Source organism: Pogoniulus pusillus, chromosome 27, assembly GCF_015220805.1.
Source record: "Pogoniulus pusillus isolate bPogPus1 chromosome 27, bPogPus1.pri, whole genome shotgun sequence".
In the NCBI taxonomy this organism is placed as follows: domain Eukaryota; kingdom Metazoa; phylum Chordata; class Aves; order Piciformes; family Lybiidae; genus Pogoniulus; species Pogoniulus pusillus.
In genome coordinates this window covers 11,887,228-11,905,702 of record NC_087290.1, presented here as the reverse complement: position 1 = coordinate 11,905,702, position 18,475 = coordinate 11,887,228, and the positions used below count along the sequence as shown (strand labels likewise).

Sequence of the window (18,475 nt, the reverse complement as noted above, 5' to 3'; positions counted from 1 at the left end):
CAGGTCCAAGAAGCACTTTTAATGGTGTGGTAAAATTCAGAGTAGAATGATGAGAGTTGGGTAAAATGAGCAGGAGATTCCATGATGTCTTCCAGAGAAACAACAGAGCAATGCCACAAAATACTCTTCAACTGTAACTTGTCACCTCCCATACATCTTCATAAATCATCAGCAAGGACTCTTGATTTGGCACAGAAAACAGATCTCCAACCTTTTTAAGAGAAAATAGTCATCATGATAAGCTTTTGCTGAGAGCACCAAGTAGACCCTCACTTAGGATCTGAGCTGCTTTACCTGGCTACCTCTACTAGGATTTTTTTTTTTTTGTAACTAAGGAAGATTAGGGACTGAATGAGAGAGCTGAATGCTGCTTTGCTATCAGATCACAGGATGTCAGGGGTTGGAAGGGACCCAAAGAGGTCAAGTCCAACCCCTCTGCCAGAGCAGGACCATGCAGTCTAGCTCAGGTTACACAGGAACACATGTAGATAGGCCTTGAAAGTCTCCAGAAAAGGAGATAGTTCAAGACTTAATTGAACATCTTGGAGTGCCTTGTGGTATGTGGAATGTGTCCTTGTCATAGCTGGAGAGCTAAGGGACCTGCCTTCTGGACAACATTGGATTTAAGTCTTCCAGCAAATTGCTCTTTCTTACCTGCTGACTTTCCTGTCTGGAGCTCTATGGTAAAGGCTTATTTTGGTCTCAGATGAAATAATAGCAATAATAGCCAGAGCTGTGATGGGGAATTTTCAGCCTTTCCCAGAGGTTAATGGGGAAGACTATGTTTTCCAGCTGCTGAAATGGCCTAGAGGTTGGCACTTAATAAATTCATTGTTATTAGAGCTAGCAAAGACCTGTCAACCTCTACACGGTGTTATATCCAGCTTAGGGCTAGTTGAGGTTGGTTTGCTTGTGTCTTGTTTTCCTCCTATGTTTACTTAAAAATAATCTCAGGCATTCCCTTTTCAGGGTCTTTTCTACTATATAGCAAAAACTCTTTAGAGTATTCTTCAGAATCAGTCATACTCTCTTTAAATTTACTTCTGTGTAGCCTAATCTGATTCAGCCTGAGTACATCACCCTCTTTCACCACCCTAAATATCTCCTCTCTTTCTCTTCTTGCTTACATACTTGCAGTGAGCTGCTGTTGTCGTTGAAAATGTAATTTTAAAGGGGTTTGCTCAAGAAAAGCTTCATGGTTTTGATGATTGTCCTGTAGCACTTTTCTTAGGGATTTTCTTCTTTTAGTAAGGCTGAAGTAAAGAGGAATTACAAAGTCTCTAGAAATAGTTTTGCCCAGTTTGTGCATTTGTGATTTTTTTATTTTTTTTTTGTATCTGTTAATGTTTCTCTTCTTGGTCCTTTGCAGATTTTTCTGTTTGGGGAGGTTTGTTTTGTTTTAATCACTACAGAAGGTTTTCAATGGCAACCCACATTGTAATCCAGAAAACCTTTCTCTGACATCTTAAATTTTAATGCATTCTAACCTCTCTGTGAAACTTGAACAAATCTACTATGTTTACCTAAAGGAATATATCCCAATGTTGTTCAGCCCCAAAATTTAAACCACTTTTTGCTTTTCCTTATGACCACAGCAACATTGAGAAAATCCTCTCCAGGATAACTGACCCCGAGTGTGGTTGATCCTAACCTGTTAATTATGGCTTTGATATTTAAACCCAATTTAGATACAACCAGGAATATGGAGTTCCATGAAATCCACAGCACTGGGAATGAGCCACCATTACTGCTAATGATTGGATACAGTGATGGAATGCAAGTCTGGAGCATACCTGTAAGTATAGAGTTCACTTCTGTGCCAGAGGCTTTTGTTGTTTGCAACGTTTATTACTTGAGTATTTCACTTGTTCCACTTCAATAGGAGAAATTAAAAGGCAGTATTTATTATCAGCATCCAATGGTTTGTAGGTAATCTGTTTATAGTAAGACTAATCCTCAGCATAGATCAAAGACTTGAATTCATGTTCAGTCAGATTTTACAAATGGTTTAAGTTCATTTTCAGAGCTGAATTAGGAGCAGTGCTTGACAGTGTGGAATAGTTCCTACCTCAGAAGAGCTTATAACTTACAGAAAGGAATAAGGGTGAGGAAAAAAGGAACAGAAATTATTGTTTTCCCCAGGAATGAATGCAAATATGACAAACTGAATAGTATTTTACAATCCTATGTTTGTCATGTACATGATTTGCAATTTTAATTTTATTAAAAGGCTCTTGTGTCCATATGGGTTTGATTTTGTGCTGTCATACGCACACCCTGCAGTTTGTGTTGGAGTGGTTTATGAGCACATGGTCTTCATTTGGGGAATTTCCCCCAAATTTCTTGAAACTGCAGAATAAAGTTTAATGCAGTAGGTCATAAAATTCTTAACTTTAAAAAAAAAATTGCTTATAACACTTTGTCCTTCAAAATAATGTAGGGAGGCTGGAGTTCTTTTCCTTGGGAAAACAAATGGAGTTTTTAGAAATATGGTGGAGTGATTTTGTTCTTATTTTATAGTTGGCTGTGCAGGACCTGTTTATATACCAGTAGCTTAGACAATGTAATAGCAGTAATGTAATTTGCACACCAAAACTGAGTTTCACTGGACTGTGGGAGACTGCTTTCCCTCTCTGAACTGCACAGTGCTAGCTGCAGATGAAAAAAACAGCTGCTGAGCTCTTGATTTGAAGGAGTTTCACAGAAATGAACAAGAGAGCTGAGTGCTGCTGAAGTGAGACTCAGAATGTACTTGGCTAAATTTAAATATTTAGGGACTTTCTATTAAAATGTAGGGACTTTAACCAAAGCCTAGGAACGTTTTAGTCCAAATCTAGGAAATCTAGTCTGAGAAGCTCTGTCTAGTTCTAATTTTCATGGTTTTAATGGAGCAAAACATGTATTTGGATTGTGTTTCACATCTGCCTTAGCCTGGAAAGACTTTGAATCCTTTAATGTCTCAGACTGGAAGGGATCTCAGAGATCATCTCCTCCAACCTCCCTGCCATCGTCCAGTCTGGCCTTGAACACCCCCGGGGAGGTGGCAGCCACAACCTCACTGGGCAGCTTATTCCAGAGTCTCGCCACTTTCATCCTGGAGAACTTCTTCCTCAGCTTCAGTCTAACCATGCTCTGCCTCAGCTTCAAACTATTCCCCCTTGTTCTGTCCCTAAACACCTTCATGAAAAGTCCCTCTGCAGCCTTCCAGTTGGATCCCTTCAGGCAGCTCTAAGGTCCCCTTGGAGTCAAGTCTTCTCTAAGCAGAACACCCCCAGCTCCCTCGGCCTGTCCTCGTAGCAGAGGTGCTTCAGCTCTTGGATCATCTTTATGAATCCTAAGCCTGGGTGTGCAGCATAGAATTAGGTTTGTAGAGTAATCAGTTTTCTCTTGGTGTACAAATCAGTTTACTCAAATCATCCAGAAGCGTTTTGCTTTGTTCTTCCCAGTGTACTGCAGGAAGCAAACATTAGGTGTCACTAAGACACTGAGCTAAAAGAGGGCAGGCAGCTGCAGCAGTACCAGAAGCTGCTGCAGTAGCTGATCAATTAGTTAAGATCCTGTGAGCAGTCATATAGCCTTAAGCTACAGAATGTTGGTAAACCACCTTCCTTTATCTTCCTGAGATGTTCTTATCCAGGTGAACCTGTGTTTTCTGACAAATGGATGGGAGCACATTGTGTTGGGACTTGTGCTGGCTGCTCTGTGATAAGAGGAGCTTTGTGTCTAGCAGAGCTTGCAGATTTGCCTCCCTATGAGCGTCCGTGTAACATGCCCCTACTTGCTGGTTAGGAGAGAGTTCTGTACCTCCTCGTAAGTGACTTTCTGTGTCCAAATGAGTGTGTCTGTCACAGCTTTCTGTATCGGTGCCCTTGAGAAATGCAATGTGAGATGGGATGTTGAATGCATAAAGAAAGCAGGAATGAAAGCAAGGAAAGAGTCTCTCTTCCTATGTGAACAGAACACCTCAGTGTAACCTGTTCTGCATGAGCTGTCTGTATGCAAGCTCATACCCCATGGCACCCTGCAGGAAACAAAGGTTCCTAACAGGTGATCAGTTAGGCTACTGTGGTTATCCTGGCTTGTGTGGAGTAAGTGTGCTTACTGCTACTAGGGCAAGGTACTTTAACTGTGTTTCCTCCTGGGAAAGAAGGGTTTTCTTAGGGTGTGTGGGTAGGTTTGTTCTTTCCCTTGTCTTTGTCCCACTGTGTCTGAATAAGCCATGAAATCCCTGATATTCCCTGTTCAGCTGCATGCTACAGCCAGGTTATCTTTTTTCTCCCAATGTGTTTCACTTCTCCACAATCCCTAGATTTCTGTAGTATTGAATGCTTTGGGAAGAATAAGAAAAATGGAATTGCAGGACAATTTCTTTTTGTGTCATTCATTGTTTTGCAGAGGTTCTTTTAATGGGTGGGGGGCAAGCCAGTGAACTGGAGAAAATGCCATGTGGAAATATTTTGTCATCCATCCATCTTGGTTGTAGAGATATTGCATCATTTTGTCAGCTCTTCATTTGTCTGTTCTGTGGAATTTTGTGAGTACATTCAGAGGGATGCAGCTCTGACCTGTGCAGTTGTTGATGTGTGTTAGTGTAAGGCCAGTGTTGGACCAGTTCCTTTGTTAGTGACATGACCTTGGAGAGTCTCTGACTCAGAGCAGCCCAGGTTGGAAGGGATCTCAAGGATCATCTGGTCCAACCTTTCTTGGCAATTCCTGTTTTGAACAGGAATTTTAAATGTCTTTTAAGAGCAGGATTTTTGTAGCTAACAGACTTGGAGGAAACAACCTGGGGTTTTTTGTCTATGTCGTCTCTCTCCTTTTTTAAAGTGTATGTTTGGGGGTGTTTTGTTTTTTTGCTTCCTTACTCTGGCTAAAATAAAATCTGGCAGTCAAGTGACTGACTTGAGTGTACCTGGCCACACTATTTTTGTGTCTCTTGGTATTGTACAACCTTTTCTGGATCTTGCTGAGTATTCAGCTTGTAATTAAGCCCCATTATTCCCCTTAAGAGTAAAAACAACCTCGATCTCTACAGTTTCCAACCCTTTCAATCTGAAAAGGCAACGATTTGACATTTATGTGAAAATCTGCTCAGCATGGCTGTTATCTGTGGCATTGTGCTTTTTATTCCTACAATTGAACCTCTATTCAGCACTTAATAAAGTAATGTGTTGCAGGCAGTCCGATTTGTTTCTGAGTGATTATGAAGTGTTTATGACAGCTTCTAAGCTGACACTCTCGGTAATGGTGTTACATTGACTTCTAAACACCTCTGCAGTCCGCCTCCAGGAGTGTGTGTGTCTCTTTGCAGTCTGAGTGGTTTCACATTAACATCTCCTTGGAGTAAGATCTTTGACTACAGAAGTGTTACTTGCAAATGGAAGATACCATTAGGGCTGCTTCAAAGGGCTGAGCTGATGTTTGGACTGCTGGCTGTTGGGGTTCTGAAGTGCAGGGTCTAAATCTGTATTGCATAAGAAGTGGAAGGTGTTCACCCAAACGACTTTTCTTTGATCTTTGTTTTGAAATGAGGGTGGGAAGGTTAAAAGTGTTCTTAAAATATGCCTCACTAAGTGGGGAGAAATCTGGGAATATGCCGAAGTGTGACTAGAAGTTCCTCTGTGATAATCCTGCAGTGTACTTCTCTGTTTTGTTTGGAATTTCTTTTTTCCCTTTGCTCCCAGTTTCATGTTTCAGATATAATTGGAACTGGTTTGTGCCTAACATGGTTTCCAAGTATCTGTTCTAGATGTTCTTGTTCAGAGAAGTACAGATTGGCTGCTGTTGTGGCAAATAAATTTGGGGTGTTTTTTTTTCATTGTATGCTGTGAGTTTCAGAAGAACAAAAAGCATCTTAATTTAATGGGTTTTATTTAAGTTTTAAAAAAGGATGATCAAGATGAGCTGACTAAAGCAGGAACTACCAAAGGGACCTTTTAATAAGCAGCACAGATGTATATTTAGCAGAAATACTTAAAGGTTGTAGTGTGATGACACTGCCACATGCTGGAGGGATGTGGCAGCCCAGATGGTAGATGACTGCCCCATGGAGACCTCAGGAATGCAGAGGACTCATTGGATGAGGATGGCATCACACACTGCCGTTCCTCCTTTCCAGACCTTAACACTTCTTCAAATGCTGCTGTCAACAAGCACAGAATATTAGGGGTTGGAAGGGACCTCAATGATCATTGAGTCCAACCCCCCTGCCAGAGCAGGACTGCCTAGGGTAGGTCACATGGGAACACATCTAGGCAGGTTTTGAATGTCTCCAGAGAAAGAGACTCCACAGCCTCTCTAGGGAGCCTGCCCTAGGGCTCTGTCACCCTCTTAGTGAAAAAGTTTTCCCTTCTGTTCATGTGGAGCAGTTTTCCTTGCAGTAGTTTAAGCATTGAGTTTTGACTCAATTTGGTTTCCGTTTGGTGCACATTTGACTCTCTTGGTTTTTTTTCACCATGTGAAACCCATTTTTCCGTGGTTGGAAACTGTTAGTTATCCTTAGTGTGAACAAAACTTCCTTTGTTCTGTTTTTTCAATGGGTGCAAACTGGTATGCTCCAAACAATAAAGCTCTGTCATCAAAAATTAACCGGCGCTCCAGATTTCTGGGCTGTCAGATTGTAAGTGCTGGCTCAAGATGTCTAAGTGGAGGAGAGAGGAGTTCTTCCTCCTCTTTCTGTCATTAATGAAAGAGCAGTGAAGGCTTCACTGGGGTCTGGGTTTTGAATTGCTGGGTTCTTTGCTTCCAGCCCTTCCAGGTAGGTCTGGGGCTTGTGGTTTGATACCAGGCTCTAGGAAAGCTGAAACCTTCTATTGGACCAGCTTGGAGCTGTCATTCTGGATTCACTCTCTTACAGAACGAGTACCTGAAGTTGCTTTTATAGCTCAATATTCAATTCTTGAAACCTGTTTGGAAATATTCTTGGCTCTTGGAATGGGAAAGAAAAACTTTTAAGAGCTTTGAAAGCTGCCACAGGGACTTGCTACTTAGCTGGATCAAATCCAAAATGGCAGCCACAGCCTAGTTTCTTCACAGGTGCTTTTTGAAGAATTTAGAGCTCTGTTTTCAGTTCATGAGGTCTATTTATATTTTGTCTATGCTTATGAGACTGTGGAGCTCAAGGGACTGGTAATGGGATGTGGAGCCTTCTACTTACATTTGCCAGCCCACATCTCCCCCCAAACTGGCAGTGACAAAGTTGTGAGCCATTTAGCAATGGGTTGGGCTTCTGTGGCTCTTCAGTTCCTAGTGGAGTAAGTGTCCCATTCACAGAAAATATTCCCTGTCCATGTTGGCTGTCTCAGGAGTGGGATAAGGCCTGAACTGGCAGGAAGATCAGCCTGCATAACCTCTCCAGCCTGAAGATGGTTCTTCCAGTCAAAACTGATCCATATGGCTTCAGCAGTGCTAGTAGTGTTATATTTACATACATAAATGAAGGACATTAGCACTAACCACAGCTAATTCAGAATTTTGTAAGACTGCAAAAGGAAGAAGCTTCTACTAGTGGCAGTGTTTAAAAAATATTAATTAGAAGTCAAAGGAAATCTTTGAACTCTGGCATTTTTCATTGCCTAGCACACCAGAGGAACAACCAAGCTGTTACTAATTCATGGTATCCAACAAAGCCCTTTTGCCTTCCATTGTTTCCTCTTTCTGTACAACAGTTCAAGACACACAACTCTAAAGCAGTGCTTTAACAAAGTGTTGTGTTATGGAGCTGTGGTAGGTTGAGCATTTGTGTTTTAAGTTGATCACAGAATGGCTCAGGTTGGAAGGGACCTCAGAGCTCATCTGATCCAACCTCCCCACCATGGGCAGGGACACCTCTTGGCTAGACTCTGCTGCTCAAGGCATCATCCAGCCTGGCCTTGAACACCTCCAGGGAGGAGGCAGCCACAGCCTCCCTGGGTAGGCTGTTCTGGAGTCTCACCACCCTCATCCTGAAGAACTTTTTCTAAGATCCAGTCTAAATCTACTCTCCCTCAGCTGAACTGGAGTTCAGTATATTTAAGAGCTAAAACTGAGTTCAGAAGGTTTGGCTTTCTTAGTGTATCATACTTTTGGGACTCTGAACTTTATTTGAAGTAGATTGGAGTTTGAGCTGATGTGCTGGCATGATTCAAGTAGGAGGTGGCTGACTTGGGTTGTTTTTTTTTGATGTGAGTCACTTCTTCCATACTTTTGTTATGCTGGGTCTTTCCCCTCTTGTTTTCATTCATAGCCATCACAGATGCGAAACAGCATTTTAATGATTTGGGGGAAAAAGTCTTTAATTGCCAATAATAATAGCTCAAAAGCCTTACATTTTTCTTCTTCTTCATTTCTTCCTTTTCCTTTTCATAGAGCTGGTGTGTTCTGATGGATAGAAAACTTGCTACTGGCTTCATCTTTTTCCACCTTTTATTGCTTTCTCAATATTTAATTTTTCTCGTTTTCTCCTTGGCTATGCTTTCCTTTTTATTCCAAGCTGCCCTTTCTGGATGCAGATGTTTTTATCTTTTTGCACTCCAAACTCAGGAACTGTTAAGAACAATCTGCAGAGCTTTGCAGAGTTGATTTCTGATCATCCTTCTCTTGTCTTGGTTAGAATCTGCTCTGCAAGCTCTTGAGAGCAGAGGCCTCTGGTTGTCCCTGAGGGAGAATGAAGCTTGTTTTGCACAAGCTGGAGTACCACATTGTTGTGTGTCCAGATGATGCTGAGGAGAATCTGCTGTGATTGGAACATCTGCCTCATAAAATAAGAGCAGGGCAGACTAAGGGATTCATTCTCATATTGATTACAGTTTTAAGACTGTTGTGTCCATCAGGAATAATTCTGATGGCATCGTTAACAGCGCCTGTTGATTCATACCAGCGTGGAGCTGCCAGCTGTCTACAAAGCTAAAATGTTATTTCCCCACAATTGTAGAGCTTGAATGTTATTCCAGGCACAAGAAGGGAAACCAAGGGAGGTTTAGACTGAATACTAGGAAACACTTCTTTTCTGAAAGAGTAGTGAGGTGTTGGAACAGGCTGCTCAGGGAGGTACTGGAGTTGCCACCTCTGGAGGTGTTCAAAAAGCTGTAGATGTGATGCTTCAGGATATGGTTTAGTGGACATGGTAGTTGGACTATGGTTGGACTCTATGACTTTTAAAGGTCTCTTCCAACCTTAATGATTGTCTGGTTTATGTCCTGTGCTTAGTCCCAGTGGAGAGAATGATGAGCTATCTTTGTAGGAAGTGGCATTCTCAGAGTCAGCTTACGAAAGGCTTGTGCTCAGTGGGGTGGGCTGAGCCCGAAGGCTGCACTTGATGATCTTGGAGGTCTTTTCCAACTGCAGCAGTTCTGTGATCACTGCCCAGGTTATCTAAAGCAGTGATGATAAATAGTGAGGCTCAAGGTTAAGACTGGAAGCAAGTGAAAAGTCTGAAGTGCTGCACTTGGTGATTTGTTGCTCCAACAGGAGACTTGTAGACCTTTTTGAACGTGTGAGCTGAAGTGCAGAAAGAAATGGGAACAGCCATAAAGTGGCAGTTTAAAAAGCTGACCCTGTGCTTCTTGATTCACAAGAGCCTTGTTCCAAATTGTGTTCACTTCTGATATTGTAAACTCCTCATTTATAAGCATGTATATGTATTTACATGACATGTCCACAATCCATGTGTTTTGCAGATCAGTGGGGAAGCTCAGGAGCTCTTTTCTGTCCGCCACGGTCCAGTTCGAGCTGCACGGATTTTACCAGCCCCACAAATCAGTAAGTATATGTTGAAACAGTTCATAATTAAGCATAATGATGTGACTTGATGATTTTAAAGGCCTTTTTTAACCAAAGCAATCCTATAATGCCACAACTCTGTTTTTAACGGATCTCTGTCCAGATCCTTGCTATAATCTGATATACCTACTTGGACTCAACCTTAGCCAGTCTATAATTCTACATAGATAATTCCATTTAATTTTAAACTGTCACCCTCCTAACAGAATTGTAGAACCAACCAGGTTGGAAGAGACCTCCAAGCTCATCCAGTCCAACCTAGCACCCAGCCCTAGCCAATCAACTAGACCATGGCACTAAGTGCCTCATCTAGTCTCTTCTTGAACACCTCCAGGGACGGTGACTCCACCTCCCTGGGCAGCCAATTCCAATGCCAATCACTGTCTCTATGAAGAGCTTCCTCCTAACATCCAGCCTATACCTTCTTTGGCACAACTTGAGACTCTGTGTCCCTATTCTGTTGCTGGTTACCTGGGAGAAGAGAGCAACCCCATCTGTCTACAACCTCCTTTCAGGTGGCTGTAGACAGCAATGAGGTCTGCCCTGAGCCTCCTCCAGGCTGCACCACCCCAGTTCCCTCAGCCTCTCCTCACAGGGCTGTGCTCCAGACCCCTCACCAGTTTTGTTACTCTTCTCTGGAACTGGACATGGTTCCACACACTCAAGGTGTGGCCTGACCAGTGCTCAGTTCAGGGGAAGAGTAGCCTTCCTTGTCCTGCTGGCCACACTGTTCCTGATACAGGTCAGAATGCTATTGGGTCACCTGGGCACACTGCTAGCTCATGTTCAGCTGCTGTTTGCCAGCACCCCTAGGTCCCTTTCTGCCACTCTGTCCCCAGCCTGTAGCACTGCTTGGAGTTGTTATGGCCAAAGTATAGAACTCTGCACTTGGCCTTGTTAAATGTCATCCCATTGGCCTCTGCCCACCCATCCAGTTTGTCCAGGTCCCTCTGCAGGGCTCTTCTGCCCTCCAGCGGATTGACACCTGCTCCTAGCTTGGTGTCGTCTGCAAACTTACTGATGTTGGACTCAATCCCCTGGTCCAGATCATCAGTAAAGATATTGAACAGGACTGGGCCCAGCACTGATCCCTGGGGCACACAGCTAGTGACAGCTGCCAAGTGGATGTGGCACCATTCACCACCACTCTCTGGGCCTGGCCCTCCAGTCAGTTCTTGACCCATATCAGAGTGAATCTGTCCAAGCCACGAGCTGCCAGCTTTGCCAGGAGCTTGTTGTGGCAGCTAGGTTTCTACAAGGATTATTTACTACTTTTACTCCAGTTTCTTCTTCAAAAAGCAGCTTTGAAGCTGCTTCCTTTTTGTTTAAAAGGATATCTGTGCTCAAAGCTCAGTCCTGAGATGTTAATGATTCTATTTGGAAACATTTATTATCTTTGTGGAGTAAAAGCATGTACTTCTAATACCACCAAGGGATTTGAGGATTATGTTGGACTGCAAATTTTAGTACTATATTATGAATTAATTAGGGAACTCAAAAAAATAGAGCTTAAAAGATAATCATCTAAATTATTACAAAGCTAGTGAATTACAATAACTTAGAGTGTTTCAAAGAACATAAATGAAGACAGTTAAAGGTTTAATGGGTGCATTTTATGCTGTCTCACTGATTTCCTGAGCAGAGGAATATACAAAGTATGAGCGTGTGTGGTTCTGGAACTCTATAATAGGTTTGAGTAACTTAGAGCAAAATACTTTACAAGCATGTTGTGCCTTTTATTCTCTTTATGGGAACACTGCATAAATCCTGGTGAGCTATGGGGTTTGGGCTATTATGTGTGTCATTAAGTAATGGATGCCTATGCTCCTTCCTCTCTTGGAGGGAAAAAGAGGAGAAAGAAAAGTGTAAATGGAAATGAAAATGAACTAAGTTAACTGAAGAAGCTCTAAGTTCTGTGTTTTTTTCCTGATGGTAAAATAGTGCTTTCTGATTTCTCAGTCTATTAAGCTGCCCTGCTTATGAACTCCTTCCAGCAGTTACTGTCTTTGTCTCTAAATTACATATATTTAGCATCTGACTATGATAGTTGTTACATTAGAAAACTATTCAAATTGGCTCATATTAAATTAAGCCAGACCTTTTAAAAGCATGTTTTGGGGGCTCTTTTTACATGGCTTGGTTTAACTAAATCTTTGATTAAAAGTACATGAATGTATCATTGACCAGTATCTGGAATCAGATAAAAGTGAAGCTGTAATAAGAGGCCTTAGATAACTAACACATGAGCTTTAATAATTCTGAACAAAATAAAAGGAATCTGTGAAGGAGAAGCTGATTACCATCAGTAAGCTCAAACACTATTTTACTGTAAAGCTGTCAAAAGGGAATTATTGCAAATAGGCCTCTCTTGGCACGTTCCTAGAAGGAGATCTCAGTTGGTGATACCAAGTTCATTCCCAGGCGTGAAAGGGAAGCTGGTGGGTTTGATGTGGTGACTTCACAGTAGCAGAACTGAATAGTTTGTCAACTGTTTTGTTAAAATCCTACAGGCCTTTGATGTCAGATCCTTTGCTGCATCATGTGCTTCAGAGCATAAGAAAGCATTGTTTCAAAAGTGGTAATTCATACAGGCTTATTTCAGGTGGGCTTGTTGCAAAGGAGACCTCCTCAAAGCTGATTCAGCAGGTTAGAAGCGCTCCTAGTAGCAGGAATGTGGTGCAGTATCTGGAGCTGGCCTTGCACCCTGCCAGCTTGGATCTGGAGAAGTTTGTTAGCTCAGGCTCTGTGCCATGCTAGAGCAGTTCACTGGCTCCTGGAACTGCTCTGACCTGGCAGCTATACTGCAGTGTTCATGCAGGGTTTTGTCAGACCTAACAGACCAGGCAAGGCCTGACCTGTCCTGGCCCAGCACTGCAGCACTTTGCTGTCTCTGTGTCTGTGGCACTGGTTGGTCTGCAGCCTGGATAAAAGGTGCATAAAGAGTTGGGAGACTTCTGCAAATAATGCTGGAAAATGCAGGCATTAGCTCTTCTCTGTGGACTGTTGCTTCAGTGCTTGTGATTGCTCTCTCTGGCTTGCAATATAAAAGGCCTTTTTGGAGACTGATGGTTGACACTGGGATCAGATTCAGGGCTTAGTGAGGGGATGAAGTTGCAAAGCTAATATTGGGAATATGAGGACATTTCTGTCTGGATGCTGTCAGTCTCAGAAATAAGAATACTAAGTCCTGGCACTTTGCATGCCACATGCTGCGTTAGCTGCTGAGCCATCTGCTTGGCACAGCTTTTTAACTTGCCCAGCTCTTCTTCACTTGCAAATCTGGATGCTGTGATTGAGTTTAGTACTTGTTTAGCTATGTACAGGTGCCTGCTTTGCTGGGCTCTGGGATTTTTCTGTGTCTTCAGTTAAAACAAGCATGCAAAGATGTGTTTGAAGAGTAATGGATGTGACTTTGTAGTTACAAGAAGGGAGAAAATAGAAGTAGATGCAAAATGAAGCTGGAATTCTGCCAGTTAAATGTAGCCTCCATTCTTCAAAGAGGAAACTACAGTTGGTAACATCATTGTACCTAATGATAGCCAGAGAAGCAGGCAGAAATCAGGGTGTATTAATTCCTTCCTCCTCCAGTTTATCTGATTGCAATCTGTGATGTCCTCGCTGCTACTCGAGTTACTGTGTTGGGTTTCCTCTCACACGACACCTAATGGCTCTGTGTAGCCACACTGACCAGATTATTCACAGTCTTTGTTCAGCAGGGTCTCTGATTTTTCACCACTTCCTCTAGATGATGCATTCTCATTTTTCTGAGGTAACTGCCTGTAGAATTGAAATGATCCTGAATTTTGTGAAGTATTCTGCCTTGGATATTCCTGCATTTGTCTTGTGCTTGTTCTCTTCTGATTAGCACTTAGGTGATATTTAAAGAAACACTAAGAAAATTACTTAGTAATTTATCTCTTTACTCCACTGCTTCTGTGGTAAGAAAACCTGAACCTCAAAAGCTGACTCAGCTTTATCTGCAGGTATATTTAAAAGAGCTTTAATATTTAGGTTGCTTCTTAAAGGAAGACAGATGTGAGTGTTGTGGATGTTCAGCCACTTGGGTGGCTCAGTGGTTTGAAGTCCCTGAAGGCCAAAATAATTGCACAGTGTGGCTAGTGGAGGAACTGGCCCTGCAAGCTGAACAAGCAGTGAAGGGTGGCTTGGTGCAAGTGGGTCATGCAGGTGTGCACTGAAGTCTTGCTGTGTTGTAACTGTTGTGTGGCTTGTTCTGCTGTAATGGATGTTAATGTGTGGGGATTAGAGAAATTACAGAACAAGAGTTTTCAAGCTTTGCTACTGAGCCTTTTATAGTTATTATGAGGCAGAATTGTGGAGGGCACCTTTTAAAAATACTTATTTCTTTGAAACTGTGTGGTGTGACCTGTGTGCCACCAAATCAGTTCTGGCCACATCACATTGGTGCTTTAGACCAAGACACCTTAAACTTTCACCCAATTAGACTCATAGCTTTTTTTTTTTTTTTTTTTTTAACAAGATGTGGTCAAAATAAAATATTTCTGTCTTCAGTTTGTGTGATCTAGAAACACTGATTTCTAGCAGATCTTTCAAGGTCAGCTTCTGTGTTTTTTTTTTTCTTCGTGTAGTTGGCGAGAGAAACTATAGCAGAGAATCAGAGGATCATAGAAGGGCTTAGGTTGGAAGGGACCTCAAAGATCACCTGCTCCAGTATCCCTACCATGGGCAGGAACACCTTTCAACCAGGCTTGGTTGCTGAAAGCCTCATTTGTGCTTGGGAATGCCCTGACCCTGGTGCAGGAGCTTGCACTTGGCCTTGTTGAACTTCCTGAGATTTGCTTGGGTTCACCTCTCAAGCCTGTCCAAGTCCTTCTGGATACCATCTCTTCCCAACCAAACCACACAGCTTGGTGTCATCTGCAAGAAAGCAGACACAAAATGATGGTGCTAGAGAAATGTTAAGAAAGATCTCTCTCTGTATATATAGATGTTATCCCTGAAAAGCAGCAGCAAAACAGGGAGTGAAAACCATATGTAGTGACCACCACCAGCATGGCTGCTACACTGACATGAGACAGGACCAGAAATGCAACACCATTTTCAAGTGAAGAGCTAGAAATAGGAGAGGTTGAGCTGCCCAGGAGCTGCACTGTGCTATTACATGGCCATGAGGGGATGTGATCAGTGGAATTGCACACCAGCAAAGTAACACTCCACGCTGCAGATGTGCTCCTGCTAAATAGGTCAGAATTCAACATGGATCCAAAGCACTTCTTACTCAGGGGAAACAGGGCAACTTTTCATAGCTTTGAGTGGCTTTTGAATTCCTGAGCTTTCATTTGTATTCTTCATTTAAGTGTGCTCCTGCTCTTGTTACTGTGATTATGATTGGCATTCTTGAGAGGCCCACGAGAGATGTATTCACAGTTTCATCACCAGTACAGGCCATAAGCTGCTTTCAGCTTGTGTGTGGATAACCTTTTGACTTCATAAAGTTCTAAACGTTGATTTGTAGGAAATTTCATTTAGCTGTGGCTGTTTTTTTTTCCAGTTTTTAAGTCCACTAACTGAAGTTAGATTGATTTTTAAAATACATCTCTCATTTAGCTAAATGGAGCTGTAGATAAGGTGGTGCCCGCTTGGCAGGAAGCAGAGTTTTCATTACTTTAATTGTGTGATTTGTCAGGATTTTCAGCTTTTTTGTAAATGCTGTAGTGTTATATGACAGAATTAAAAGGATTTAGAATAAAAGGAGTTTAAGAAGAAGACTTTGCCACAGGATTGCAATACTTTTTGTATTCTGAGGGGATTTAGCTGCCTGCTTTTCATTTCAATCATCCTGCTGCATTTTGTTAACCACTGTGTGTGGAGCAGGTGTGCCCCACGTCAGCGTATCACACATGCAAATAAACACAATTTGACAAATCAGAATTAATCCACCATAACTTGGGAGATTAAAATCCCAGTGTGGAACTGGAAAGGGTTGCTGACTCCATTAAGCAGTGCAGAGAACAACACATGGCGCTTGTTGCAATCTCATGAATGGGACTGCTATTAACCTGATTTGGTGCCCTGCAGAGCCCTCAAAATAATGATCTTGTTCTAAATGATCCTTTTCTCTACAGTATTAATATTTACATTCTGGAAATATCTCTTTGAAGTAGAAAATGGATTTGAATTTTTTTATTTTTTTTTATTTTAAATGAGAGCCTTGATAATTGCAGACTGAAATCCAAAGTTCAAGCACCTATTCCAACCCAAACAATTCTATGGTTCTATGATCGTGTTGTGCACATCTTAACAAAGCTGATGAAACCAGGCTGCGTGGTGTGCTGGACTCGCTGGAGGGCAGGAATGGCATCCAAATGGATCTTGACAGGCTTGAGAAGTGAGCCAGTGCCAACTACGTGAGGTTCAGCAAGTCCAAGTGCAAGGTCCTGCATCTGGGTCAGGCCAATCCCAGGCACAAATCCAGGCTGGATACAGAGTGGTTTGAGTGGTGGCTCTGAAGAAAAAGACTTAGGGATGTTGATTGATGAGAAGCTCACCATGAGCTGGCAGTGCCTTCATGCAGCCCAGAAGGCAGCTGTTTGCTGGGCTGTGTCCAGAGGAGTGTGGCCAGCAGGGCAAGAGAGGGGATTCTGCTCCTTTGCTCTGCTCTGGCGAGACCTCCCCTCAAGTACTGCATCTAGTTCTGGTGTTGCCAGAATAAGGACACAGAGCTGCTGGAGCAAGTCCAGAGGAGTCCACAAAGATGACCCCAGGGCTGGAGCACCTCTGCTGTGAGGACAGGCTGAGAGTGTTCAGCTTGGAGAAGACTCTGGGAGGACCTTAGAGCTGCCTACCAGTGTCTGAAGCAATTCTATAGAAAGGCTGCAGAGACACTTCCTGAGGGTGTCTAGAGACAGGACAAGGGGGGAACGGTTTGAAGCTGAGGAAGAAGTTCTTCAGTACAGGGTTGATGAGAATCTGGAACAGGCTGCCCAGGGAGGCTGTGGCTGCCTCCTCCCTGGGGGTGTTCAAGACTGGGTTGGATGAGCAGCTGAGTCTAGTTGAGAGGTATCCCTCCCCATGGTGGGGGAGGTGGAGTAGATGATTTCTGAGGTCTCTTCCAACGTGAGCCGTTCTATGAAGTTTTTACAAAGCTGTGATTCTGTTGTACAGACTTTGAAAGCTGTGTTGTGAGCATTAAAACCTGATTTTTAATCTTTGATTTTTCTCTTTGTGTAGTTGTTTCTCTGTACTCTCCACCACCTTTTCCCCCTTGCTTGTCCCTCCTTGTCACTGAACTTAGAACAAGACCATAAAGAAACATAAATTCATGTCTCTAATACCTCCTAGTGGGGAAAAAAAAAAAAGGAGAAGAAGTATATTTAAATACTTAAAGTAAGATCCTGGCTCCACTTAAATCAATGTCAGAAGTCCTGGTAGTCAGCATTTCACCCTCAATGCTGAGAGAGTAGCTAAGTGACCAGGAACAAATGGAGTTCATCTGTTATTGTACTGAAGAAAACAAATTAGTTGCCTGATTCTTCAGAAGAATATATGTTTCATTTATCAATTTACAGGTCAGTACAAACAGTACAGCTATGACTCATAAAAGCCCTTGGAATAATAGGAATAGAAAGAAAATACATTTGGCTCTTTTGGGTTGCTTGTAAAGCTATTGTTGATGGTGAAGTTATTGATGTGAGCCATTTGACTTTCTAAATAGCCAAATGTGTAGGAGGGAAGACTTATCCTTGTGCAGATGAGGGTACTGGGCAGGTTTTGTTACAAATTAATTGCAGGTACCTGAGTTATTTTCACATAACTGACTCTGTTAATTATTAATGTATATTGTTAATTGTTGTGCCTTTCTGAATAATTGCTGCAGTGCAGCAGTATTTGAGAATGAAAATTTGAACAGACTATTTCACCAATATTTTTATAGATCAAAGGGTTTGGTGTATAATGGAGAGGAAAAAAAAAATCCATGCTTTAGACACATGCATACTGATCACAGAACCCTAGGGGTTGGAAGAGACCTCCAAAGATTATCCAGGCAATCCAACCTCCCTGCCAGAGCAGGACCACCTAGAGTAGGTCATGCAGGAACACATCCAGGTGGGATCTGAATGTCTCCAGAGGAGGCTCCACCTGTAGGCAACCTGTTCCAGTGTCTCACCACCCTTGCTGCAAAGAATTTTTTCCTAATTCCAGTCTAAATCTGCCCTGCTGAAGCTTCAAGTTGAAAGGCTGGTTTTCTTTGCCTGGCTCTGGTGCCAGCTGTGGTGGCACACTGCCTTAGCAGCTGAATCAGAGCAGGCAAGCATGTGCCAAATTCTGCTGCTGCTGGGGCTGTGCTGGTATTACATGGTGAAGCTATATAATTTTTCAAGTAGGTTGAATGTAGTGTGAGAGTCCTGTTTGCACTGGGAGTGAACAGCCTGAGTGTGGCTGGAAGGCTTAAATTGTGTGTTGGTAGTACCTCTTGCAGTCTGGTTTGTGTTGAAGCTGTGTTTTCTTGGGCACAGGGCATGGGCTGTAAGCATGGCTGTGCTTGGCCAGGCTCTGGCAGCCCAGCTTGCCACATGCTGCCCTTAGCCTGTGCTCTGTGGATGATACTCTTGCACTCCACTCACACGTTGGCAGAATGAATTGGAAACCAGTGTGTGAAAGTCACACAGAGCTGGTGACAGCCTTGCCACAGGCAGCTTTAAGAGAATAATGAAAGGTGAGCAAGTATTACTTGGTA

At 42.7% G+C, this 18,475-nt stretch overlaps 1 protein-coding gene across 15 annotated transcripts in view; it reads left to right on the top strand.

Moving 5' to 3' along the window:
• Positions 1-18,475, top strand: part of BCAS3 (BCAS3 microtubule associated cell migration factor) — a 413,259-nt gene that overhangs the window by 6,775 nt on the left and 388,009 nt on the right. For all 15 annotated transcript variants that reach the window (XM_064166577.1, XM_064166584.1, XM_064166578.1 and 12 more), the window contains exons 5-6: positions 1,689-1,795; positions 9,657-9,738. In XM_064166577.1, coding sequence (XP_064022647.1) covers positions 1,689-1,795; positions 9,657-9,738 — 189 coding nt within the window. The remainder of the gene's footprint in view (positions 1-1,688; positions 1,796-9,656; positions 9,739-18,475) is intronic.